The 19,620-nt window shown below is 41.7% G+C and overlaps 1 protein-coding gene across 2 annotated transcripts in view; it reads right to left on the reverse strand.

Moving 5' to 3' along the window:
- DSCAM (DS cell adhesion molecule) overlaps positions 1 to 19,620 on the reverse strand; it is a 791,503-nt gene that overhangs the window by 29,363 nt on the left and 742,520 nt on the right. For both annotated transcript variants that reach the window (XM_071214978.1, XM_071214979.1), the window contains exons 27-29: positions 16,947 to 17,123; positions 6,222 to 6,252; positions 863 to 978 (exon numbers count right to left, since the gene is read on the reverse strand). In XM_071214978.1, the coding sequence (XP_071071079.1) occupies positions 863 to 978; positions 6,222 to 6,252; positions 16,947 to 17,123 (324 nt within the window). The remainder of the gene's footprint in view (positions 1 to 862; positions 979 to 6,221; positions 6,253 to 16,946; positions 17,124 to 19,620) is intronic.

The raw sequence follows: 19,620 nt of genomic DNA on the forward strand, positions 1-19,620 counted from the left end.
AAAGAAAGCGCAGCCTGCCCAGGAATGGCGCCGCACACACAGAGAACTGACGCAGCAAGATGACACAACAAAAAGAGACACAGATTCCCGGTGCCGCTGATAAGGATAGAAGCGGTCACAGAAGAACACACAGAGCAGACAATGGGGGGGAGGGGAGAGAAATAAATGAAAAATAAATTAAAAAAAAAAAAGAAAGCTCTTGGTAAACATTAGCTATTCTCCAGATAATCATTGCCGTGGACACAGGAAGTCTCTAATTCTGAGTTAAATAGAACCAGAGTGGGGACAGTGGACTTAGAGTGGAAAGAGACCCTGGGGTTTAGGGGAACAAGCCACAAAACCTCTGTGGGTTTCTGTTCTCCAGGTGCAGAATGAGGGAGCTGGGTGTTCCTCACAGCACTGCTAAGATGGCCAGGGTGTTGAGGGGTACCAGGTAAACAGTGCAGAGATGCTTGTGGAACTGTTGAGCAGAGCTGAAATGTTTTCTTTCATGAAGGCTGGCCCTGATGAAGCTGATGAGCAGTGAACAGTGGATTTCCATCTGGGAGCTGTGGAGCATCCCTTCCAGGTTATTTGATTACAAGCATTGGTTCTTTGGAGGGGTGCCAATAGCCTCCCCAAGAAAGACCCGATGCAGGTCAGAGTTGGGGAATCCCTGTCTCAAGGCACCTTTGAGGTGTCTGTAAATCAATTCCCCCTTCCTCAACACAAGCGGCTACTTACTCTTCACCTTCTAACTTCTTTGCCCGTGTCGCATTCAAGATGTTCCACTATCTAAGATTTCCCATGCTCTGCAGGATTGGGCTAAGAGGGCATTGCTGCAGCATCCACCCTGCCCAAGATGACAAACAGGGAACCTTACCGATGGTCTCCATCGTGTCTCTCTCTTCGATCAGAAGCTGAGCCCTGGGTATGTCTATGTGCATTCTCAGGGTCTGCTGTTGTTTGCTCAGGGTATCTGAAGTCCGGGTATTCTTACTGGGGAAAAATAAGGGAAATGAATGAACAAATCCAGTTCAACATTATATTAGGCTATCCTTTGCTTGTAAAGCACCTTGACTTATTGTCTAATTATGCAATTACCTGGGGGGGGGGGCAGGGGGATAAGCACATGATAGGAGATTTTTTTCCTTCACGCAAATACTATTTATTAATATTAACTTTCAGCTGACAGCGGGGACGTTAGGAAAATACAGATTGTCCACAGAGATGGGTTCTATGTCTACCAATAGAATATTTGGAAATTTCCCATTTCTTGTGGAAAAGCTAAATGAAACTGATTGAAGTGTTTTTTAAACCAACAACATTTCCATTTGTCAGAGCTGAGCTACTCCGGTGACAGTAAAGGCGAACATGTGTGCAGCAGCTGTTCATTCAGTGGGAATCCACTGGCAGATTGGTATTTAAATCAGGGGCCATTTTGTCTTTGTTCTATTAACAAATCATAAACCTCGTTAGCTTCCCTGACATTCGTTTAGTTCTTTTAAGTGAGAGTACATTTCAGATTAGGAAAAAAGCAATTACTACAATAATTTTATCTCAAAATTTGTGTACCAGAAAATTACTCTGAGAGTGAACTATCTTCCAAAAGTAAATGAAAATAGCTAGTAAAACTGCATTGCATCATCATATTCAGTTATAGCCTGCAGTAAAACAACAACAAAAAACTCCACATTCCACAAAAATACAACAAAGCCAATCAGGGCCTTAATTAGCAATCCACATTAGAAGAATGGCCGTTCAGTCTATAGGAGTGGAAGAATTTGGGAGATCTTAAAATAATGTTTACTGAAACAAACAGCAGTCTTGCAGATAATTCAATCAATGAGGTAATCTGCGGCATTCATAAATTCAACTCAATAATTGTCAAAAACTGATTCGGGAAGTTTCTGGAGCCTAATTCACCGCAGTGAACCTCCCTCCACCTGTCAAAGGCTTTTCTCTCCCACCGAGAGCAAATTCACTAGGACTCCCAAGGCTCTGCCTCTACTTGTGTGCACCCTTGCACCTGCCAGGCCCCATGTGGCTCTGCAACATCAAGAATTCAAAGCTCAGGCTCACAGAAGAAACCCCTTAGGTGTTAGTATGCTAAAGTCCTCCTTCCCATTCCTTCCATTCTAAAAGCCCCTTTCTTCATTTGAGTATAAAGAAAACAGCCCACGGAAAGGACAACTTCTGAAAGGTGCAGCTTTCCTATTTAGGACTCATTCTTGAACCAGATTTCTTGGCCCATGGACAGGTAACTGGGTTATGGAGCTGGATCATGCTAATTATGCACAGAGCCCGAATTCAAATGTGTTGGCCTGAATTAGTTACATGGTCTACATTCTCTCTCAAATTACAGACTCAACTAACTTCTTATTTGGTTTGTGGTTTTCAAACCAACACAACAAAGCAAACAAAGATTCAGATATTTGCACAAAGTAGAGAGCATTTTGTGACTTGGGAGGTTGCTTAGACAAGCTATATTTCCACAAAAATATGGGGAACTACTCCTCTGGGAATATCAGAAAAATCTGTTTGGAAACTTCACTAGGGACCCAAGCCTTGTCCTTGCACCAAAAATAGAAGTGTGAGCTAGTTCCTTCTGCTCATCATGAATAGTTATGAGGCAGTTAGGGGCTGCAGCTATTGAACAGCCATGCCACCAAGGCACGTGAACCACAGGCTATACTTAAATAACAATGAGGGGTATGCTGTCAGAGTGACACAGGAAGCCAGCTAAATAACTGCTGTGAACCACTACAACTGGCACAAAGACTCAGAATACCATTAAACCTTACAAACAAAAACAACAAAAGCTGGAGGTAAATGCCATCTTCTCTACGGGCAAGTGCTACGAGGCCCTGCAGTGGGAAGGCAAGGTGATGCCTCACTGAGCCTTCCGATTCAGGGGTTTGTTGTCCCTCCCCCATCTTTGTGCTTGCTGTCCTCTTTGCTTGGAACATGCTGCTCCTCGCCCCCCAGTGCCCACCTGGCTGGCTGCCTCACTGCCTTCAGGGCTTGACTCAAATGCCAGCTTTTCAGTAGAGCCAGGTTAGCCAGGCAATGGGAACTCTGCCTTATTTTGTTTCCTTATCACTTGTTTCTACCTAGCATATATTTATCTTACTTACTATCTGTCTCTCTTGTGGAACATTTATGCTCCACAAGGGTTATTTTCATCTCTTCTGTCCCCTGTACCTCCCCAGAGCCTAAAAGAGTATCTGGCACAAAGCAGGCAGTCAATAAATATGTTGAAGGTTGTTAAACAAATCGTTATTTTGGGGGTAGTTTTGTTAGCTGTATGACATGTCCCCAAAGACTTTATTTTGGGACTGCAGCGAAAGGTTCATTAGGCCTCAACTAAATCGTTTCATTATATCAAAACTTAACTGCTATATTTGACAATCTATTGTTTTATGAAGGCTGATTCTCAAAGTTGTAATAGCTGATGATTAGAATAACAGCAAACCTTCAAAAAAAGTTATTTGAAGAAATCTGGAAAAAGATTCTGAATGTCTTCACTGTGCAAGCACAGTTTCATCTTTTATATGACATAGGAACATTTTAAATATATTAGTTATTATTGAAATATAATCTTCCAACAATATTGGCCATCTGATTGTTTAATTAAAAGGGCCGTGATGGGGAGAGTTGAGGACGGTTAACTGGGCACGGTATTTCTCAACTCAGCCAATAAGGGACTTGAGGTTGCTACAACTCCTGGGTCACGCCTGGAATAGTGTTGGCCCTACACTGACCACATAGTTGCAAGGTCTTTTGTTGCCTGGTCTGTAAGCCTGCCAAAATTAGAATGAATTGACCCTTCAAGAATAAAAGCCTTGCTTTGACTTCTCAATTAATCCTATATAAGTCCATCAATTTGAGGAACTTGGAAATTCTCTTCATTTCAATCACTTTCACCCTTTGGAGGAAAACTGCCTTAACCATCTTAAGAGGTAGTAATTACTGGTTTTAATGTTCCTAATTTCATGTTGGCAATTGACAGCTGGGGACACCGTGATGAATTCTTGCTTTTGTCAACAGGTGGTCTTTCAACCACAGTAACTGCTCTATTAATGAAGCGGATGTGCAGTCACGTCTTGCTCTGTGGCTAATGAGAAGGTGCAAGGATGAATTCTACAACATCAGGAGAAGGGGGCCCCAAAATTTAACTAAATGAATGCCACACATGTCTGCAAACCTGCCACAAATTCAGGGCCTTTGGGCAGAGGCCTGGTTGATGGTTTGGGTGGGGTGGGTTGATGGTGGGGAGGCCTGGGATGGGAAAGAGGCCCACTGTTGTGAGCAGAAAGCATGCCCCATCTCTGCAGTTAGCTCAGTGTGGCCAGAATATCTTCACAACAAACTAGAAAGCCAGGTGTTCCATGAAATCTCCTGATTTTTAAAATGTCTTTAACTAATTCATATTTTAAAAGTCTGTTAGAAAATTATTTTTAATTGGCAGATTAGTTATTGCAAACAGAGTAACTCTGGTTTGTTTGTTTCTCCAGGTGTTTTATCAGAAGATCTGCTCTACACAGTTGCATGTAGCTGGATGTCTGCCTTGCATGTGAGCACAAAAATGTCCATACACTTGCTTTAATATGAACAGACTTTCAGAAGAGCATGCACTAAAGGCATTTCACATGGCATCTCATGATCTTCTCATTTAAGTCTGATTTAGTGTGCTTGGTTATGCTACAAAGGACATGCTCTGCCACTGTTTGCCTCTTCTCTTACCCCCAGACTCTACTTGCAGCTGCCTATTTGGTACCTCCAGTGGGTGCCTAGAAAGCATTCCAAATCCATCATGGCCAAAACAGATCTTTCCATTGCCGTCACAACCCCCTCCAAAAAAAACAAAATACATATCCTGCCTCTGTCTTCTTAATCTCAGAAAATGGAACCAGGATTTATCTAATTTCCCATGCTAAATATTTTGGATTTTCCTCAATTCTTCCACATTCTATAGCCACAATTCAAATTGTTTTAATACAAAGTATGGCCAAACCAGCACATCTGTGGGAAATGTGATCCATGTGCCAATGGTACTTGATTTCTGCCTTCAGCCTTTAAAGATGCGGGTGATATGGGACATGGGCTCTTTGTGAAAAATTAAAGTACTAATTTTATATGCAGAGATGAGGGAGGAAGGAAAAGCCAATGGAGGGTGAGGATAGGGTTGGGAGAGAACTTAAACCTCATCATCTTCTTCCCATACCAGTCATCCTAAAATGGCAACATCAAGGTCGCCATTATGAACCCTGACATTTTCCTCACACCTGTCTCCTAGACTCTGAATAGTCTTTTTTCACATTTAGTTTAATCATTACATATAAAAGGTTTAAAATGCAAATATATGGGCGAGGTAACGTCAATTCATTCTTATGTGTAAATGACTAATTGAGGAGCGTTTCAGTTGTTATAGAGGAAGGAGATTGAATGACAGAAGAACACCAACTATTTGAAGGCAGGGGACTGAGTAGCAAATTGAGTTTGGGGACACTGAAGGAATCTGCCTTTCTCTTCACATCTTTGCCTGTCACAAGTCCTGCAGACATTTAAAGTAAAACTGTGAAGAATGAACTGCTGTCTTCTGCAGTTGTCAGCATTCACTTTCTTATTTGACAACCATTATTCATTCATCTATTTAACAATTATGAATTGAGCCACTACAGCGCAGGATACTCCTAACACGGTGGCAAAATATGCAAGTTGGGTTCTGCAGATCCTATCAGTGAACAGGAGCTACAGTGAAAGTCGGGGTGCCGGGGAGACCAAGGGCAAGGGGGATTGTCCTGGGGAAACACGGGTGCCTGTTTCTTAGCCCACTGCCTTTGAAAAGCATAGTGCATGATGCATTTCTTTTAGGTTTCCTCTTACCTTGGCTGTTAGGAAGGAGGTGTGGTTTCAAGGTGGTATATTTGATTGGGAAATCAAAGTCAAAATGATTTACTTAGAGGTGCCTCTGGGTTCTCAGGTTAACAGGAAACCATTCCCTTGTTTGAGCCCAGTTAGCAAACTAACTACGTATGGCACGTATAAAAACATTTTATTGGTATCTGTATATTCAACAGGGAATTGCATGGATATTTTGGTACATAGAATGGTTATCATGTGCTGAAAAGGAAATATGTTATCAATTTCAGACTGTCATCGTTTAAAAAAACCAACCAAGGCAAGTTTGAAGTTGTTCTATTAAACATGGTATCTGGGATGCTGGGTCTTGTTCTTACCTCATGAGCATTTCAGCTAAACTCTTTGCATCTGGGGAAAGAAAGTTAACATTAGTACACAATAAAAACTCATTAACATTTGTGACAAGTATTCTAGAGTGTCAGGTGACGATAGCCATTTTGAAATGTAACTGCATACTCAGATTACTGCTAATAACCAAGAGTTTGATGGATTCCTTACTTCTTCTACATAGGACTCTCATATCTTTTTATTACAAAGAGATAGCATAACTATTCTGAGGCCATAAAATTCTCACAGATGTATTAAAAGTTTTATTACAACCTATTTATTTGCCACTTCTGGAAAATCCAATTTTATTTTCAATAGTCAGAAAATTAGCATTTTGAAAGTAACTCATTTATGTAATACAAATCCCACTCTTTTTATTATCAAAATCTCAGAATTAGAAAACCGTATGACACCATAGATCACTTACAGACAGCATTATTATAAAGCTCTGAGTCCCTCGGGTGGGTCCAAGGATTGTAAAAATGTAATATCCCTGGGTCTAGGACTTAGCTGTTTATTTCAAATTCAGATATAAAATCTTTTTTTTTTTTTCCTCAGAGGACAACATTGTTTAACCAGACCTGGTTACCACTCCTGGCAAAAGAAATCCTGCCTCAAATGATGCAATAAAAAAACTCCTCTTTTTTGATAGCATTGTTTTGAAATTTTCATCTCCCTTAAAATATAACTTATTCTTTTTATACATTCATCCTGGCAAAAGGGCATGTTTAATTTCTTAGACCACAAAAGCTTTTCTCCCCTTTTCATTTCTCTATTAAAAGTCTTGATGTTAAATGCATGGTTCAGTGAACAGAACTTTCCAGAAATGGACTCAGCTGTCTCTGTGATTGGCTCTATTGTGAAGAAATTACACATGTAGGAACATTTTCAACTCATTACTTTGGGGGCTGACATTGAAATGCAGTAGCCTGCATGCCGGGGAGCAGCAAGCTCTCTTTGAGGTGTGTGGACAGTTATGTGGGGAGGGGCTGCCCCTCGCACACCAAAGACCAGGTCCTGGAGGGGGCCGTGCTCATCTCCCCTGGTAGCCTTGAAGCCGGGCCCGGTTCTGTGCACAGATGGGTTCAGTCTGGGAAATGAACCAGGTCCCATTCAACCCACCCATATGACGAAGCAAAGAAAGCAAAACAGCATTTAATTCCCTAGTTCATGTCTTTATATTTATCTCCAAAGACAAAGTAAATATTATGATGAGCTTCATCTCTTTCTGAATGAGTTAACACTTAAAAAGTAAATATATATTTATATATTAAATGCCAGATGCTGGGGATTAATTGATTCAGTGTAACAACCAAGTAGTGGCTAGTACAATACCCTAATAAAGAGAGACGAATGCCAAGGAGTAAATATTTTGCTTCAAAATCCAACTGCTTTCCTCACTCAGCCAGTCATTATGCTTCATTTTTCTTTTCTTGAGTCACTCATCACTGATTTTTCTTCCCTGATCTTTTCATTTCGGGGATGTATTAAGTGATTGCAGTGTCCAAAAAGTGAAAACAGAGCTTTCCTCCAAGACTGTCTATAGTTAGCAAGCATCTTCCTTTAGGTTCAGCTGCACCCCACGCTTAGGTGCTCTGACCCGTTGTGGTCAACCCCTCCCCATGCAAAGCATTGCGTAGCAGATTCTTTCTCCTCCTCTCTTAGCTACAAATGCCTCCTAATTTCCTCTGAAGTTGTGAGAAGATCACACAATGGAAATCCACTTCTTCTGTGAGTGAATTTGCGGGTAAGCTGAGAACCAGTCATGGGATTTTCAGCACAGCAATGGTGTTGGGATTGCACAGTCAGCACCAGGGACCACTGGTGAGTGTCTTTTGTGGAATATGCCAGGGCCAGGCTGGCATAGGCAGAGGCAAGTGCTTCCTTGGAGTCTGGCTTGGGCTAGTTACTTTAAACCATTTTTGCTCATGTCCCTCTAATAGCAGTCTTTGCCTGGGAATTATTATGCCTACTTGAGGACTGAAGAAACTGTGACCCAGATCAGTTCAGCCATTTGTTGTGGCCAAGGGGGAATTCCCTTCCAAGGTCTGTAGGTTCAATCTCTTTGTTCACCACCATCTTCAAGGTCCCTGATAGAGTGGAATCAAGTCATATCCTCAGGAGAGCACAAAGGAGGAGACAGCTAGTGCCAGTGGATGAGGGAGCTAGCCAAGGGGCTCTGTCTGGAATGAAATGCAAGACTGGAACCCCCACTTGAAGGAAACATGGCCCTTGGGAGCTCAGACATGCTTAGGAATTGTGCTGCATGATGGAATTAGCATGCACTGGAATTACTAGGTCACTACCCAAACATGGGTAGGATAGTTTGGACAGAGGAGTTGGCTGGGGTAGCAATGGATGGGGATGGACTGTCAGGACATGTTGGAGTGCTTAGGTAAGGAGCTGCAATTCTGGATTGCAGCCCATAGCTGAAAGCTTTCCCATAGGCCAGGGATGGGGAGAAGTAGGAGAGGAGGGCAGAGGTGGTGGTGGGTGTGGGTGCTAAGAACTTGCACCAGGCACTCCTAGGTCAGAGTGGGAAGCTTATGACAATGATCTATATCCATCACAGTGCACTAGATTAGAGAGGAGAGGCAGGGTGGCTGAAGTCAGAGGTAGAAGGAATTTGCAATCGTTGGAGACTAATGGGGTGTGGAGAGGGCTGGAGAGAGGAACTTGGGGAAATGGAAAGATTTGGGGTATGGAGGGGTGGATTTATGGTAACATGAGTGATAGAAATAGGGTTCAAGGAGACAAGGAGGCAATGATTTGGGAGGAAAGCTGAGGTGTTTGGGTCCAGCCATGCTGGATTTAAAGTGGGACGGGAGAGCTGTGAGGGCTGAGATGGACATTCCTCATAATCACAGAGGGAATGTAGATGGAGGGAGGCGATGGAATCCCAGACCCGCTCTGGGGGAGAAAAGAGAATCTGGGACAAGGTCAAAACAAAACAAAACCAAAAAAAAAATCATGGAATTGTAGAATCTGGAGAGTGGTAAGAGCATTAAAGACTTTTCCAGGCAACCTTTGGATAAATGCTGGAATTGTTCCATGGTGTCTTTGGTGGATCTTAAACTAGCTCTGTTTGCGTGTATCCAGAGCTGGGGCCAGGGGCCCTCTGGTTTAGGGGTGAGGTCAATGCTCCACAGAATTGTCCCCTCCCATCCTCTGCTCAAGTCTGTGGGAATCTCCCACGATACACATCTCGCTGGGTCACGTCTGTGCTTGTAAACTTTCTAAGGGACCTTGCCTGAGCATGAAGTATCAGCTTCATGCTGGCCCCAAGTGTTCTTTCTAGCTCTGTTACCTCTTAATTCTGACCTCCAGCCTTTTATCTGCGTCATTCTCTCTAGAAACTCACTCCCCCACATCTTTGCTCCTGTGTTCCCTTGGCCAACAAACCCCTAATTTGTCTCCACTATCCCATGCAGACACAGCCTGCTCTCCATATGCTCTCCAGTCCAGGCAAAGTTGAACTTTGGTCCTGCTGGCTTCCATGTTTCTCTGCATCTGCTTCTAGCACAGGCCTTCCCCCTTGCACTGTAACTACCTGTTCTGACATCTGTCTATGCCAACTGTGAGCTTCCCAAATGGAGCCTACAGCTCTTCACTTTTATCTCCAGACAAGCCTAGTGCTTCTTGTAGACAGGACTGTCACACAAAGGTTTCCTGAGGATACATTTAGTTGTCTTCCTTATCTTACACTGAAATCCCTTGATGCAATTTCTACCTGTACGTATGACACTACCTTCTGGAACCACCTATAAGTCATTCAAACATTCCCACATAGCTGCTTAGTTCCTGGCTGGGCCCCAGTGTTTTCTTTTTTGGGTTAAATTTTCTAATTTCCCCCACCTTTCCTTATATGACAGAATTCCTAGGTAATTCCCTACCTGGGCTCTCTTCTATGAAAAACCTGTGATTTCTTATTGTCCTTTATTAAATGGTGATGGTGAGGACAGAAACTGGTAATCTTTTCACTCAAGAGATGAAAACAATAATGCCTACTATGTGTGTTGCAAATTACTTTTTAAAACTCATATAGAAGACTTTACATTCATCTGTATTAAATTTCATCTTACTGTTTTTCCCTTTCAACACTTCTGAAAATCTGGATTCTTCCCTCTGGGACATTAGCTTTCCCAGCTGGATTTGTGCCTGACAATGTTTTCAGCTGCAGCCTGGAGCTCCCTGACCCATCAATCAGTCTTGTCAAAACAGCAGTGGGACTCCTCCTGGCTTCCGGTAATCCCTATGCTTTCCTAATTGCTCACAAACTATCTGTTGGTGAGCCTCTCCCATCATCTATAACCTAAACTGATTTGATTTTTAACCTATATTTTGTAGACTCTCTTATTTTTGGTAATGCATTCAGCATTTAGCCATCTTCTAACCCCTTTAATTTGCCGTTGGCTATTCAGAGATTACTCACCAAGATGTACAGATTACATCTCAAAAGCTTTTGTGCAGAACCCTAACTGTAAACTGTGGGGCCTAGGGATTGGACCCCCTTGACACCTTCCCTGATCTTTCTATGTCAAAAAACCTTCCCCTTCATTGAACTGTCATAGCATTTATTGGTGTCTACTTTAAAATGCTTATCATTTGTAACTCTTGTCATAGTTCTTTGCAGATATGATTTGCCTCTCCTACTAGCAGGGCTGAGACTATTATTTTATGATCTCTCTCCCATGATGGCTAGGACACAGTAAGTATTGAAAGAATAAATCATTTTCAGCTAATCAGGGGCTCTGTTTACTTTCTTAAGCATCCATAGTCTTTTCTTGTTTTTCCTCCTTTCCCTTTCCCTTCCTCCCTTCTTTTCTTTCCCTTCCTTCCTTTCTCTCTCTTCTCTTTCTCCCTCTCTCATCTTTTCTTCTTTTTTATAATTCTTGTTTTACACTTTTTCTGGTGCATCAAAGCAAAGCAGATGTCGAGTGGTTCTTCTTTCTACCTGCCATCTGTTAACATGAGAGCATCTTCCCAAGTCTTGTCCTTCTTCTTGCCCAAACACAGCTTTACAGCCTCTTGTGTTGCCTGTCACCTTTTCCATAAATTTCAGCTCAATCTGGGATTCAGACTTTGTGAAATCCTCCCTACAGTACTGTCTAGTGATATTGAAATCAAGGGTAGAAGGACTGTCAAAAATCAAAATGTGCTAAGACCACTGATTGCTGGAAAGGGGCTAGAAAATTATGGCTGCAAGAAGAATTTGGTGATTAGAAGGTCCTCTGTTTTCAAGAGAGCAGTTTCATTTGAGCGGTGGAACTGGAGGTGAGACTGTGAGGATTTAGGAGTGGGTGAAATGGAATGCAGCTGAGCATAGAATATTCTTTCAAGAATTTAGTGGTGAAAAGTAGATAGGAGGCCAGTAGCCTTGAAGATATGCAAGCACGAAGGAATAAGTATTTATTTTAATGTTGAGAAAACATAACAAGTAGGGAATAGTGGTAATAATAAATGAATAAGCCAAGTATATTTGGCAGCCAAAGTAAAATTTTAAGTAGTTAATGATAATGGGTTACTACATCTCCTAATTCCATGTTTCAATGACACCGTTCTAAGGTGACAATATTGATAGGGCTATCTATTTTTTCTTTGAATATTTCAGAGTCTGAAGAAGTTCCATGGAAAGGAGGCTGGGGTTAGGAAACAGTAATCTGGGCTCTTGTTCTTGCTCTGTCCCACTTGGTATGTGATTGTGGACAAGTTCCCTAGTTACAAGGTCTTTCTGGCCTTCAGTTTTCATGGCAGTAAAATCAGTATTATAATAATATGAAGTTTATACTCTACCGGTTTACACAGCAATTGATCATGTATAAGATATGTTATGGAAAAGGGAGAAGAGCTAAAAATTGGAAAATGACAGTGCTCTGTTGATGACTACATAACTCAATCAATGAATCCTTGGGAAGGGACACCCTAAGTTGGATTAGGAGTATCCCAGAGTGGACTTGCCCAGTCCCCTGTTCTTACTGTGGATCTTTCATGAAGGTGTGTGCCAATGGGGGACACATGCCATATGGCAGCTGGGAGACTGCACACCAAGTCCCCAAGTACTGCAAGTATACAAGTCTTGAGGGTTTAAATTGCTTCATATTTGGCACACCCAAATCCTCCTTAAAAATTAGAGGAATCTCATTAATAGCACCATGATGATAATTTTGATTTCTGAAGTTCTAGCAAAGCAAAATATGCTTAAGGTCAGTACCTCAGTTGGGCAGTCACTTGCACACACAGAGTGTAATTGGGGGTAGCAGATTTTACCTTGCCTTATCATCTGTCAAAAGCTTTTATTGGAAGGCTTCACTGCAATAATCCCTGATTTTCTGTAAAACTGAGTGGGTCTTATAAACTGCTATTTTTGTAAGGGCAGTAAACCTGTACTTAACTTTTTACAAGCTCACAAATAGGACCTTCAAACATCAGCATGCTCAAATGAAAGCTGATTCAAAAACCATGATGAAATATATATCCTGTACCACTCCCTTCCCCATACTTCCTTGCCATCTGAGAAAACTACAAGGGCAAAAATGGACAAAACAGAATTCCCAGGAAGGGAGCTGGGCCAGGGTGAGGCCCCAGCTGAAGCTCCCAATGGCACGCTCTCTCTTCCTCACTGCACTGGCTGCTCCTGGTGTGGCCCTGTCACCATCCTAAGGCTCTTGTTCCCCACTCTGCTTCATTCAGCCATAACAAATTTGAAGTTTATGGAAGGATAATTTTATTAAGAAATTAAGCACAAAAGAGAAAACACAAAACATACTGCTAAAACATTCCAGAGAACAGCCCTTTGACCCTAACTTAACCACAATTTGGGCAATTACTAGCTTGATAATGAAACTGTTAGGTTGTACACTCCTTTTTCCCCCCACTAACAAATACCAGACTTCATGCATGCACATGGGTTCCATGTAGCAATGCCAGGGCCATCTCTATTTATTTTACATCTACGTTGAGTGTCATTGGACACCTGTATGTACACTTGTCTTCCTTTAGATTGTTCAAATTCAAGTTACCTTTTGGAGTTATGGGTAAGGACAGCTTTTAGGTCATTTGCAGAGCAGATAACTGGCTCAGAAAACGGCAAAGCTTTCTCATGACCCACCCTTTAAATTGTTCCCCTGTGGAACCATGAGCACAGATTGTCTCTGGGACTGATCTTCCGGAATTGATTACTTTTCTAATAATCATTCCAAAGACTGTTTAAAGTAATAAATATGCTTCTGTTCAAGGGAAGAAGAACATTTTGCCACAGAAGCATGGTAAATTTTTATATAACCCACTGATTTTTATCTTTAGTTTATTTGAAGTTATTGAATGTAGTTTTTTGGCTTGCCACTGTTGGTTGACCCATATTGATTGGTGCCAACATACTCTTGTACCCTCTTGGGTAAACTCATATAAAAGGAGGAAGCTTTTAGCAATATTGAAGTTGATTACTAGATACGGGAAGCAGAATTTTATAATGTGGGGGCTGCTGGGATCTTGGGCTTTGAAGTGACTTTGCACTTCAAAGGAACAAGTTGGGGGAAAACCAGGGCATCACTGGAAGCCAAATGTGGCTTCTGAACTCCTGGATAAGGTTATAGATACTTAAAAAAAGTACTGCTTGCAGACAATTTAGACTTTAAGAGGCCGCTATGCTCTAAAATTAGTAAAGTACTCAGGAAGGAAGAATATAGGTTGACTAAATTGCTTGAGTCCCATTTCCTTTCCTTTTTTTATTAAATTTTACATTAAAAAGTTACATTGTATTCACCTAACTAGGTTGCTTATCTATAGAGTAAAACTTACCCTGCTTAAAAACGTTTTAGTAGTTTCTAGGAATCAAGAATATCTTGTAGCTGACATTAAGTAGTAAATCTAAAAACATCCATTAGGAAAACCCTTAAAATATATTTCTTTAATTCAAAATTTGTTATTTCCCTTTTTTATCCAGAGGGGTGGGTGCTCAAACAATACTGACATGGTCTTAGAAATTCAGTCCTTATTTTGGACAATAAAACTATTGTGAAAAGCAATCCCCTCTGTAGAAATGGTAAATATACTTGAACTCATTCTAATACCAGCATAGAACCTCTTCTTTATGTGGGTCAGGTTGACACAGGGTGATTCTACTAATGAACTCCGGATGTTTAATAGATAGACATCTATTACATTAATCTCTGTGACCGCTGTTTCCCTCCACAAGTGAGTTGGAAATATTTCAGGTCATTAATTAATGTTTCAGTGGCCTGAAGGGCTAATAGACAAAGGTATTTCTGGGTCAATGCCTTTTTTCAATGATTCACCCTTTATGACCCAAATCGCTTACTTCAGCCTTTTATGACAGCACTTCTCACAGTTACCAAAAGATGAGCATGCTTCCTTAGCCTCTCACCCTCCAGTACTACAGTGTCAGCTCCTATAAGGCTGGCATCTTTTTCATCTCCAGGACCCAGCCTAACATGACACATGGTGGATAATCAACAGTGGTATGTTTAATTAAATAAATTTCAAGGCGTCCACATGAAACTGTGCCATGAGGAAGCAGTATGGAACTGGATTCCAAGTCCTTTGCATTCTTGCTGTCCTCTTGTCAGACTCTTAACTCAGGAAGGCCCTATTAAGCACCTGCAAAATGCAAGACTGCAGAAATCTTTGGATGGTGGTAAACTACACTCTGGAATCCGTTGATCCTTAGCACTTACTTCCTGTTGAAAGCTTTGTGTTGGCTCGATCTTTTCTTAGGCTCAAAGAAAATAAGACCGATTCTGGGGAATGTAGGTCCATGCTCTCTGATGTGATTATTGCTTTCTTTGCCAAGCCAAAATATAAAACACCAGTGTCTAGAAGTAGAGATGCCAACAATAAAAATGCCAGGCCCACGGTATTTTTTGGATAGAGCACTTGCAAAGCAATAACTAAATTACAAGGGACTATTAAGAATAAAGATAAAGAATGCAGAGGTATTTCATCAGTCTAACCCAAATGTATCAGTAAAAGTCTGCAGCATTTTTAACTGGAAATGCTCTTGGCAAGGAAAAGAAAGTTTTGGTGTGCTTAAATTACAAGTAGAATTGCAGTTGTAAAGCAATAGTCGAGAAGGAAGGAGAGACAAATAGGAGCTAGGGAAAAAGAAGGGTAGAAATCTGGGAAGGATTGCTATGATGTTTAACCCATGTGCAGCCAAACACTTGTGATAAAAGAGAAATGGCTAATAAGAATGTTTTATTATTGGTTTTTAATCATGTTATGTGGACAATTCACAGCTGTCCAAATGCAACTAGTTAGGTACAACCTTATAAATGTTACAAAGACAGACCCTTGATACCTCAATATAAATGGTCCGAAAGCCCAGGCCGTTGGATTCTGTCATCAGGGAAACAGGATAACACGAATGTCCTTTTGATATTTTGGTGACAACCACTCATGAATGGAATCCAACACAGTTCACCTTATACTGAATTTCTCAACATTTGAGATAGTTTTATATTTTTGTAATACTATTTTACTTGGCTCTTAGAAGACTCTCTTTTTCTCCCCTGTTGGCATTAGTCTGTCCCTTTTTTGCAGTTGTGTGGGATAGGTTTGAACTCCTATTTTAGCATTCATGATACGTCACACTTTAACTAGTAGATGCCTATGTGTCAAATTCTTACAGTAAATCTGGAGAACAGAAGGCTCTCTTCTTTGCATATCAAGCACCTAGCCCAGTACTTAAAATGTAGTAGCCACACAATCCATGAATGCAAAACTACAAAGCTAATTGGTTTAAGTAATTGTGAAAGAATATTTTAATGAGATGGTTCATGTGAATCATTGAGCTACAGAGGGTTTAAATGGAAGAACTATTATAGTGTACAGATGGAATACAATGTGCTTCACATATTTTAATTCATTGGCAAAGTTAAAGCAAATTGATAGTGAAAATGTGCTACCCACATTTAAAAAATATCAATGTGGCTTGATTAAATATCCTGTTATCTGATAATGGGTAAAGGGTTTCTGGACATTGCTCCTGCACAGCACTTCATATTTGAAAGAACTCGTTCTTATATCTCAGGGCAAGGGCAAATAAGGGTTGTTGGCCAGAAGCTGGAAATAGCCTCATTACCCAGGACTATACAGAGTTGAACGTTACAATAACGGTGAATGTTAACAATGGATCTCATCCGGCCCAGGTTCTCCATCTTCCATTATTTTTTTCCTAGAGTGAAACTCTTACACCTGGCTTCGGCTCAAATTTCTAATTTGGGAAAGTGAATGTTTTCTGCCTCACAATTCTTTACCAGCAGCAGAAGCCTTCACTTTCCGCTTCCAGGCAATGAATTAGGTCTCATTTCCAGACAAAATCTGATAGGGAAGCCCTAATTGGTGGCACTGCTGGAACTGCTTGAAAATTAAAGAAAGTGGGGGTGGATAAAACCCATGAGAAAACTTTCTTTGCCTGCGAGTAGCTAGGACTGAGGACACAAATGAGAGGCTGCTTTTCATTCAAAGTTTTGACTGACCCGAAGGAACACTTTGAACTTATTTCCCCCCTAAGGCTCTCCAGCCTGACTGAAGAAACTGCACAGAAGTAGACAGCTGGAGGCTGGAAGTGTAAAAGCCACCCAGCCCGCTTCCGCTTCCGGGCAGGCCTCTTGCTGGGCCTACTTCCTCCACTCTCGTCTCTCCTGATTGGCTGTCGTGCTGCGGGCCCAGGTGCGCCACATCCGGGGCCGACTTACCTCGAAGGCGCTTCAGCCTCTGCTCCCGCCGCCGCCGCCGCACGACCAGCAGGAGCACAAAGAGCAGCAAGACCCCCACCAGGATGCAGGAGATGGTCACCAGCATCTTTAGCCCTTCGTTGGTCGTCAGCCCTTCCTCGCTTTGGACGACTGACTTAATGAGTGGAGGGATTGTACCTGAAAGCAGGGTCATGATGTTAGGTGGCTATTAATGAAGACGGAACGATGGCATTTGAGGGATGGTGGGTTATCAAAGTCGGGCCGTGGTGATGAGCAATGACAGAAACGGTGGAGCTGGGTCCTCTGCTGACTTACTGGCTGCTCACTCCTCTTCCTCTGCCCCACGTTGGAACTCATTCTGGAGCACCTATCGGGGTCTGCACGAGGGGGAAGGCATCTTCCTTTGAAGGGATCTTTGTTTTGTACTGTGCTACTGGGTGCGGGCATTTACCTGGAATTAAGTGTCCTCTTGACTATTACCAATAGTACAAGTGACAGAGGTTATTTGGGAAAAACTGCATATATTCCTAGAAAAATAGCTTTAGACAGGAGAAGGTAGTGAACACAGATTTTGAGCCAAAGGCAGTGGCTTAAAAAATGCTTAAAACCCCCTTTCACTGCATTATTCCCTTGCTTTTTATCACAGGCGTAAAATGAAATCTACATTAAAAACCCTTATTTCAGGAATAGGAGCTACGGACAACTTTCAGAAGGGGAAATGTACAGGTCTCTAAAACAGGGCTACTTATTTACTAGGCATTGTTAAACAGTCCCATGAAATTAAGGCCATTTAGAATTTATAAGGAAGCACCTAAGTAGAATAAACGCCGGGCTATTTTAAGCTGACTTCTAGCCCCAGGGGGAGCATAATAAGCACAGAAATCCACTTTTATGGGGTCATGCATTCTGGCACCCTCTAGTAAGGAGGATGCTTTATTCCGCTGTATTTTCCATGTAAAACAAGGTCCATGAATGCAGGTCTTTAGGGGAAAAACATAAAAATAATATAATTTCCCCTAGAGCAAAAATTGTCTTTATCCTGCTTTTAGTAAGTGCAGTGTGGACGATAGAAGCTCCAGTGCCCTCTGCTATCTGCTCAGGCCTACAAGAGCTCTCTGCCAACTTCAAAGGGCTTATGGCTGGAAACATAAATCTCCAAATGCACAGAGACCTGGGTAAGAGGCACTTAAGGAGCCAGGGGTGAGGATGGGTCTGCAAAACCCGGAAAACACAAGATCAGTAGAAATGTTTGGCTAAGGAGAAAGAGGCAGATAAAGAAATGGGAGCACCTGAAATCTATCTGGGTAGAGATCTGAGGCTAATTGTCAATGTTTGTTTTTCCTAAATCAAAGAAATTCTTTGGGGACAGATGTGACAAAAAAGATATTAAAGCTATATATCCATGAGATTGGTTCAAAGAAACTCATACTGTTTCTCAAGTAAAATACCAATATGTATTCTTATTTCTAAGTTTAAGAAAATTATATACTGTTGATTTAAGAACAGCAAATGGAATTCAGGACTTTTTCACAGTTATAATTTGCAAGGCTGGATAATGTGAGAATATTATAATTTTTAGAAGACAAGCAGGTTAAAAATCTGCAGAGTACTTTTTTTAAAAAAATAGCTTCAAATTCTGTACATGATTAGCTTCTAATAAAATTTTTTGCTATAAGCATATCACTGATGTACCTACACATCTAAGCTGTATCCTATACCTACTACAGAGATGCTAGCATGTCAGGGTGTGGCTTTCAGTCAGTTAATGCTAAGTTAGTTATTTCAAGGAGCATATTTACTACCCAAACGCATCTACATTAGCAAAGGACTTCTGGGAACCTTTAAATGCTCAATAAGAGAGTTTGAAGTGTTGGAGGGAAACCCAGGTGCAAGTGCTGTTCTGCATGTGGGGGATGATTTGTGACAGGGACACCCCTTGAATGAAGTCATTCACACCTGCAGGCCAAAAATGAGGAAGGTGGCTCATGAAAAGCACTGGCTCTTGAGGAGAAAGGTGCTGTGTGGGAGCTGAACAAGCTGTCCCACGGCCCAAGGGCAGTGACCTCAGGGCCATCCTATGCCACAGGAAGAGCCTGGGCTTGGCTGAGGAGGAATGTCCTTGAGTGGGTGTCTCAGAGGTGGGTTTACACACAGGATGTGTAAACCCTCAGGATGAAGAACTAGCTTTAGGCTGACCCCAACCAGTCCAAGGAAGTCATGACCAAATGGAGGGACTCCCAGGTGGCTTTCTGAGGGTTATTGGGTTCCTGGCCACTTGTGTCTTAGGATATTGTAATGTGCAGTCCAAGGAAGTTCCTGCTGTAGTTTTTATTAAGCAAGATCCCAAACGCACATAAGCAGGGGAAGAAATACCACCTGAATCTGACTGATGGTGAGTAAAGTATTTGGGTATTGCTAGGTACAGACCTTCTGGACCAGCTCATTCAACACCAGCATTGGGCCTGGTCAGTGTAGAATGGAAGGGAGGCTTCAAGGCAAAGATGGGAGCACCACACTTTCTGATGAATTACTGTCAGTTTTACCTTGAGATTAGAGCATCTAATTCAATCACTCTCATTCCAGGAGTGAAAATCACTCCAAGGCTGCAGTAATTGGTATCAACGTGCTGCTATTTAGGACTTTCTAAAAGTTGCTAGTGACATAACATCAGGAA

This window comes from Dasypus novemcinctus, chromosome 4, assembly GCF_030445035.2.
Source record: "Dasypus novemcinctus isolate mDasNov1 chromosome 4, mDasNov1.1.hap2, whole genome shotgun sequence".
Lineage (NCBI taxonomy): Eukaryota > Metazoa > Chordata > Mammalia > Cingulata > Dasypodidae > Dasypus > Dasypus novemcinctus.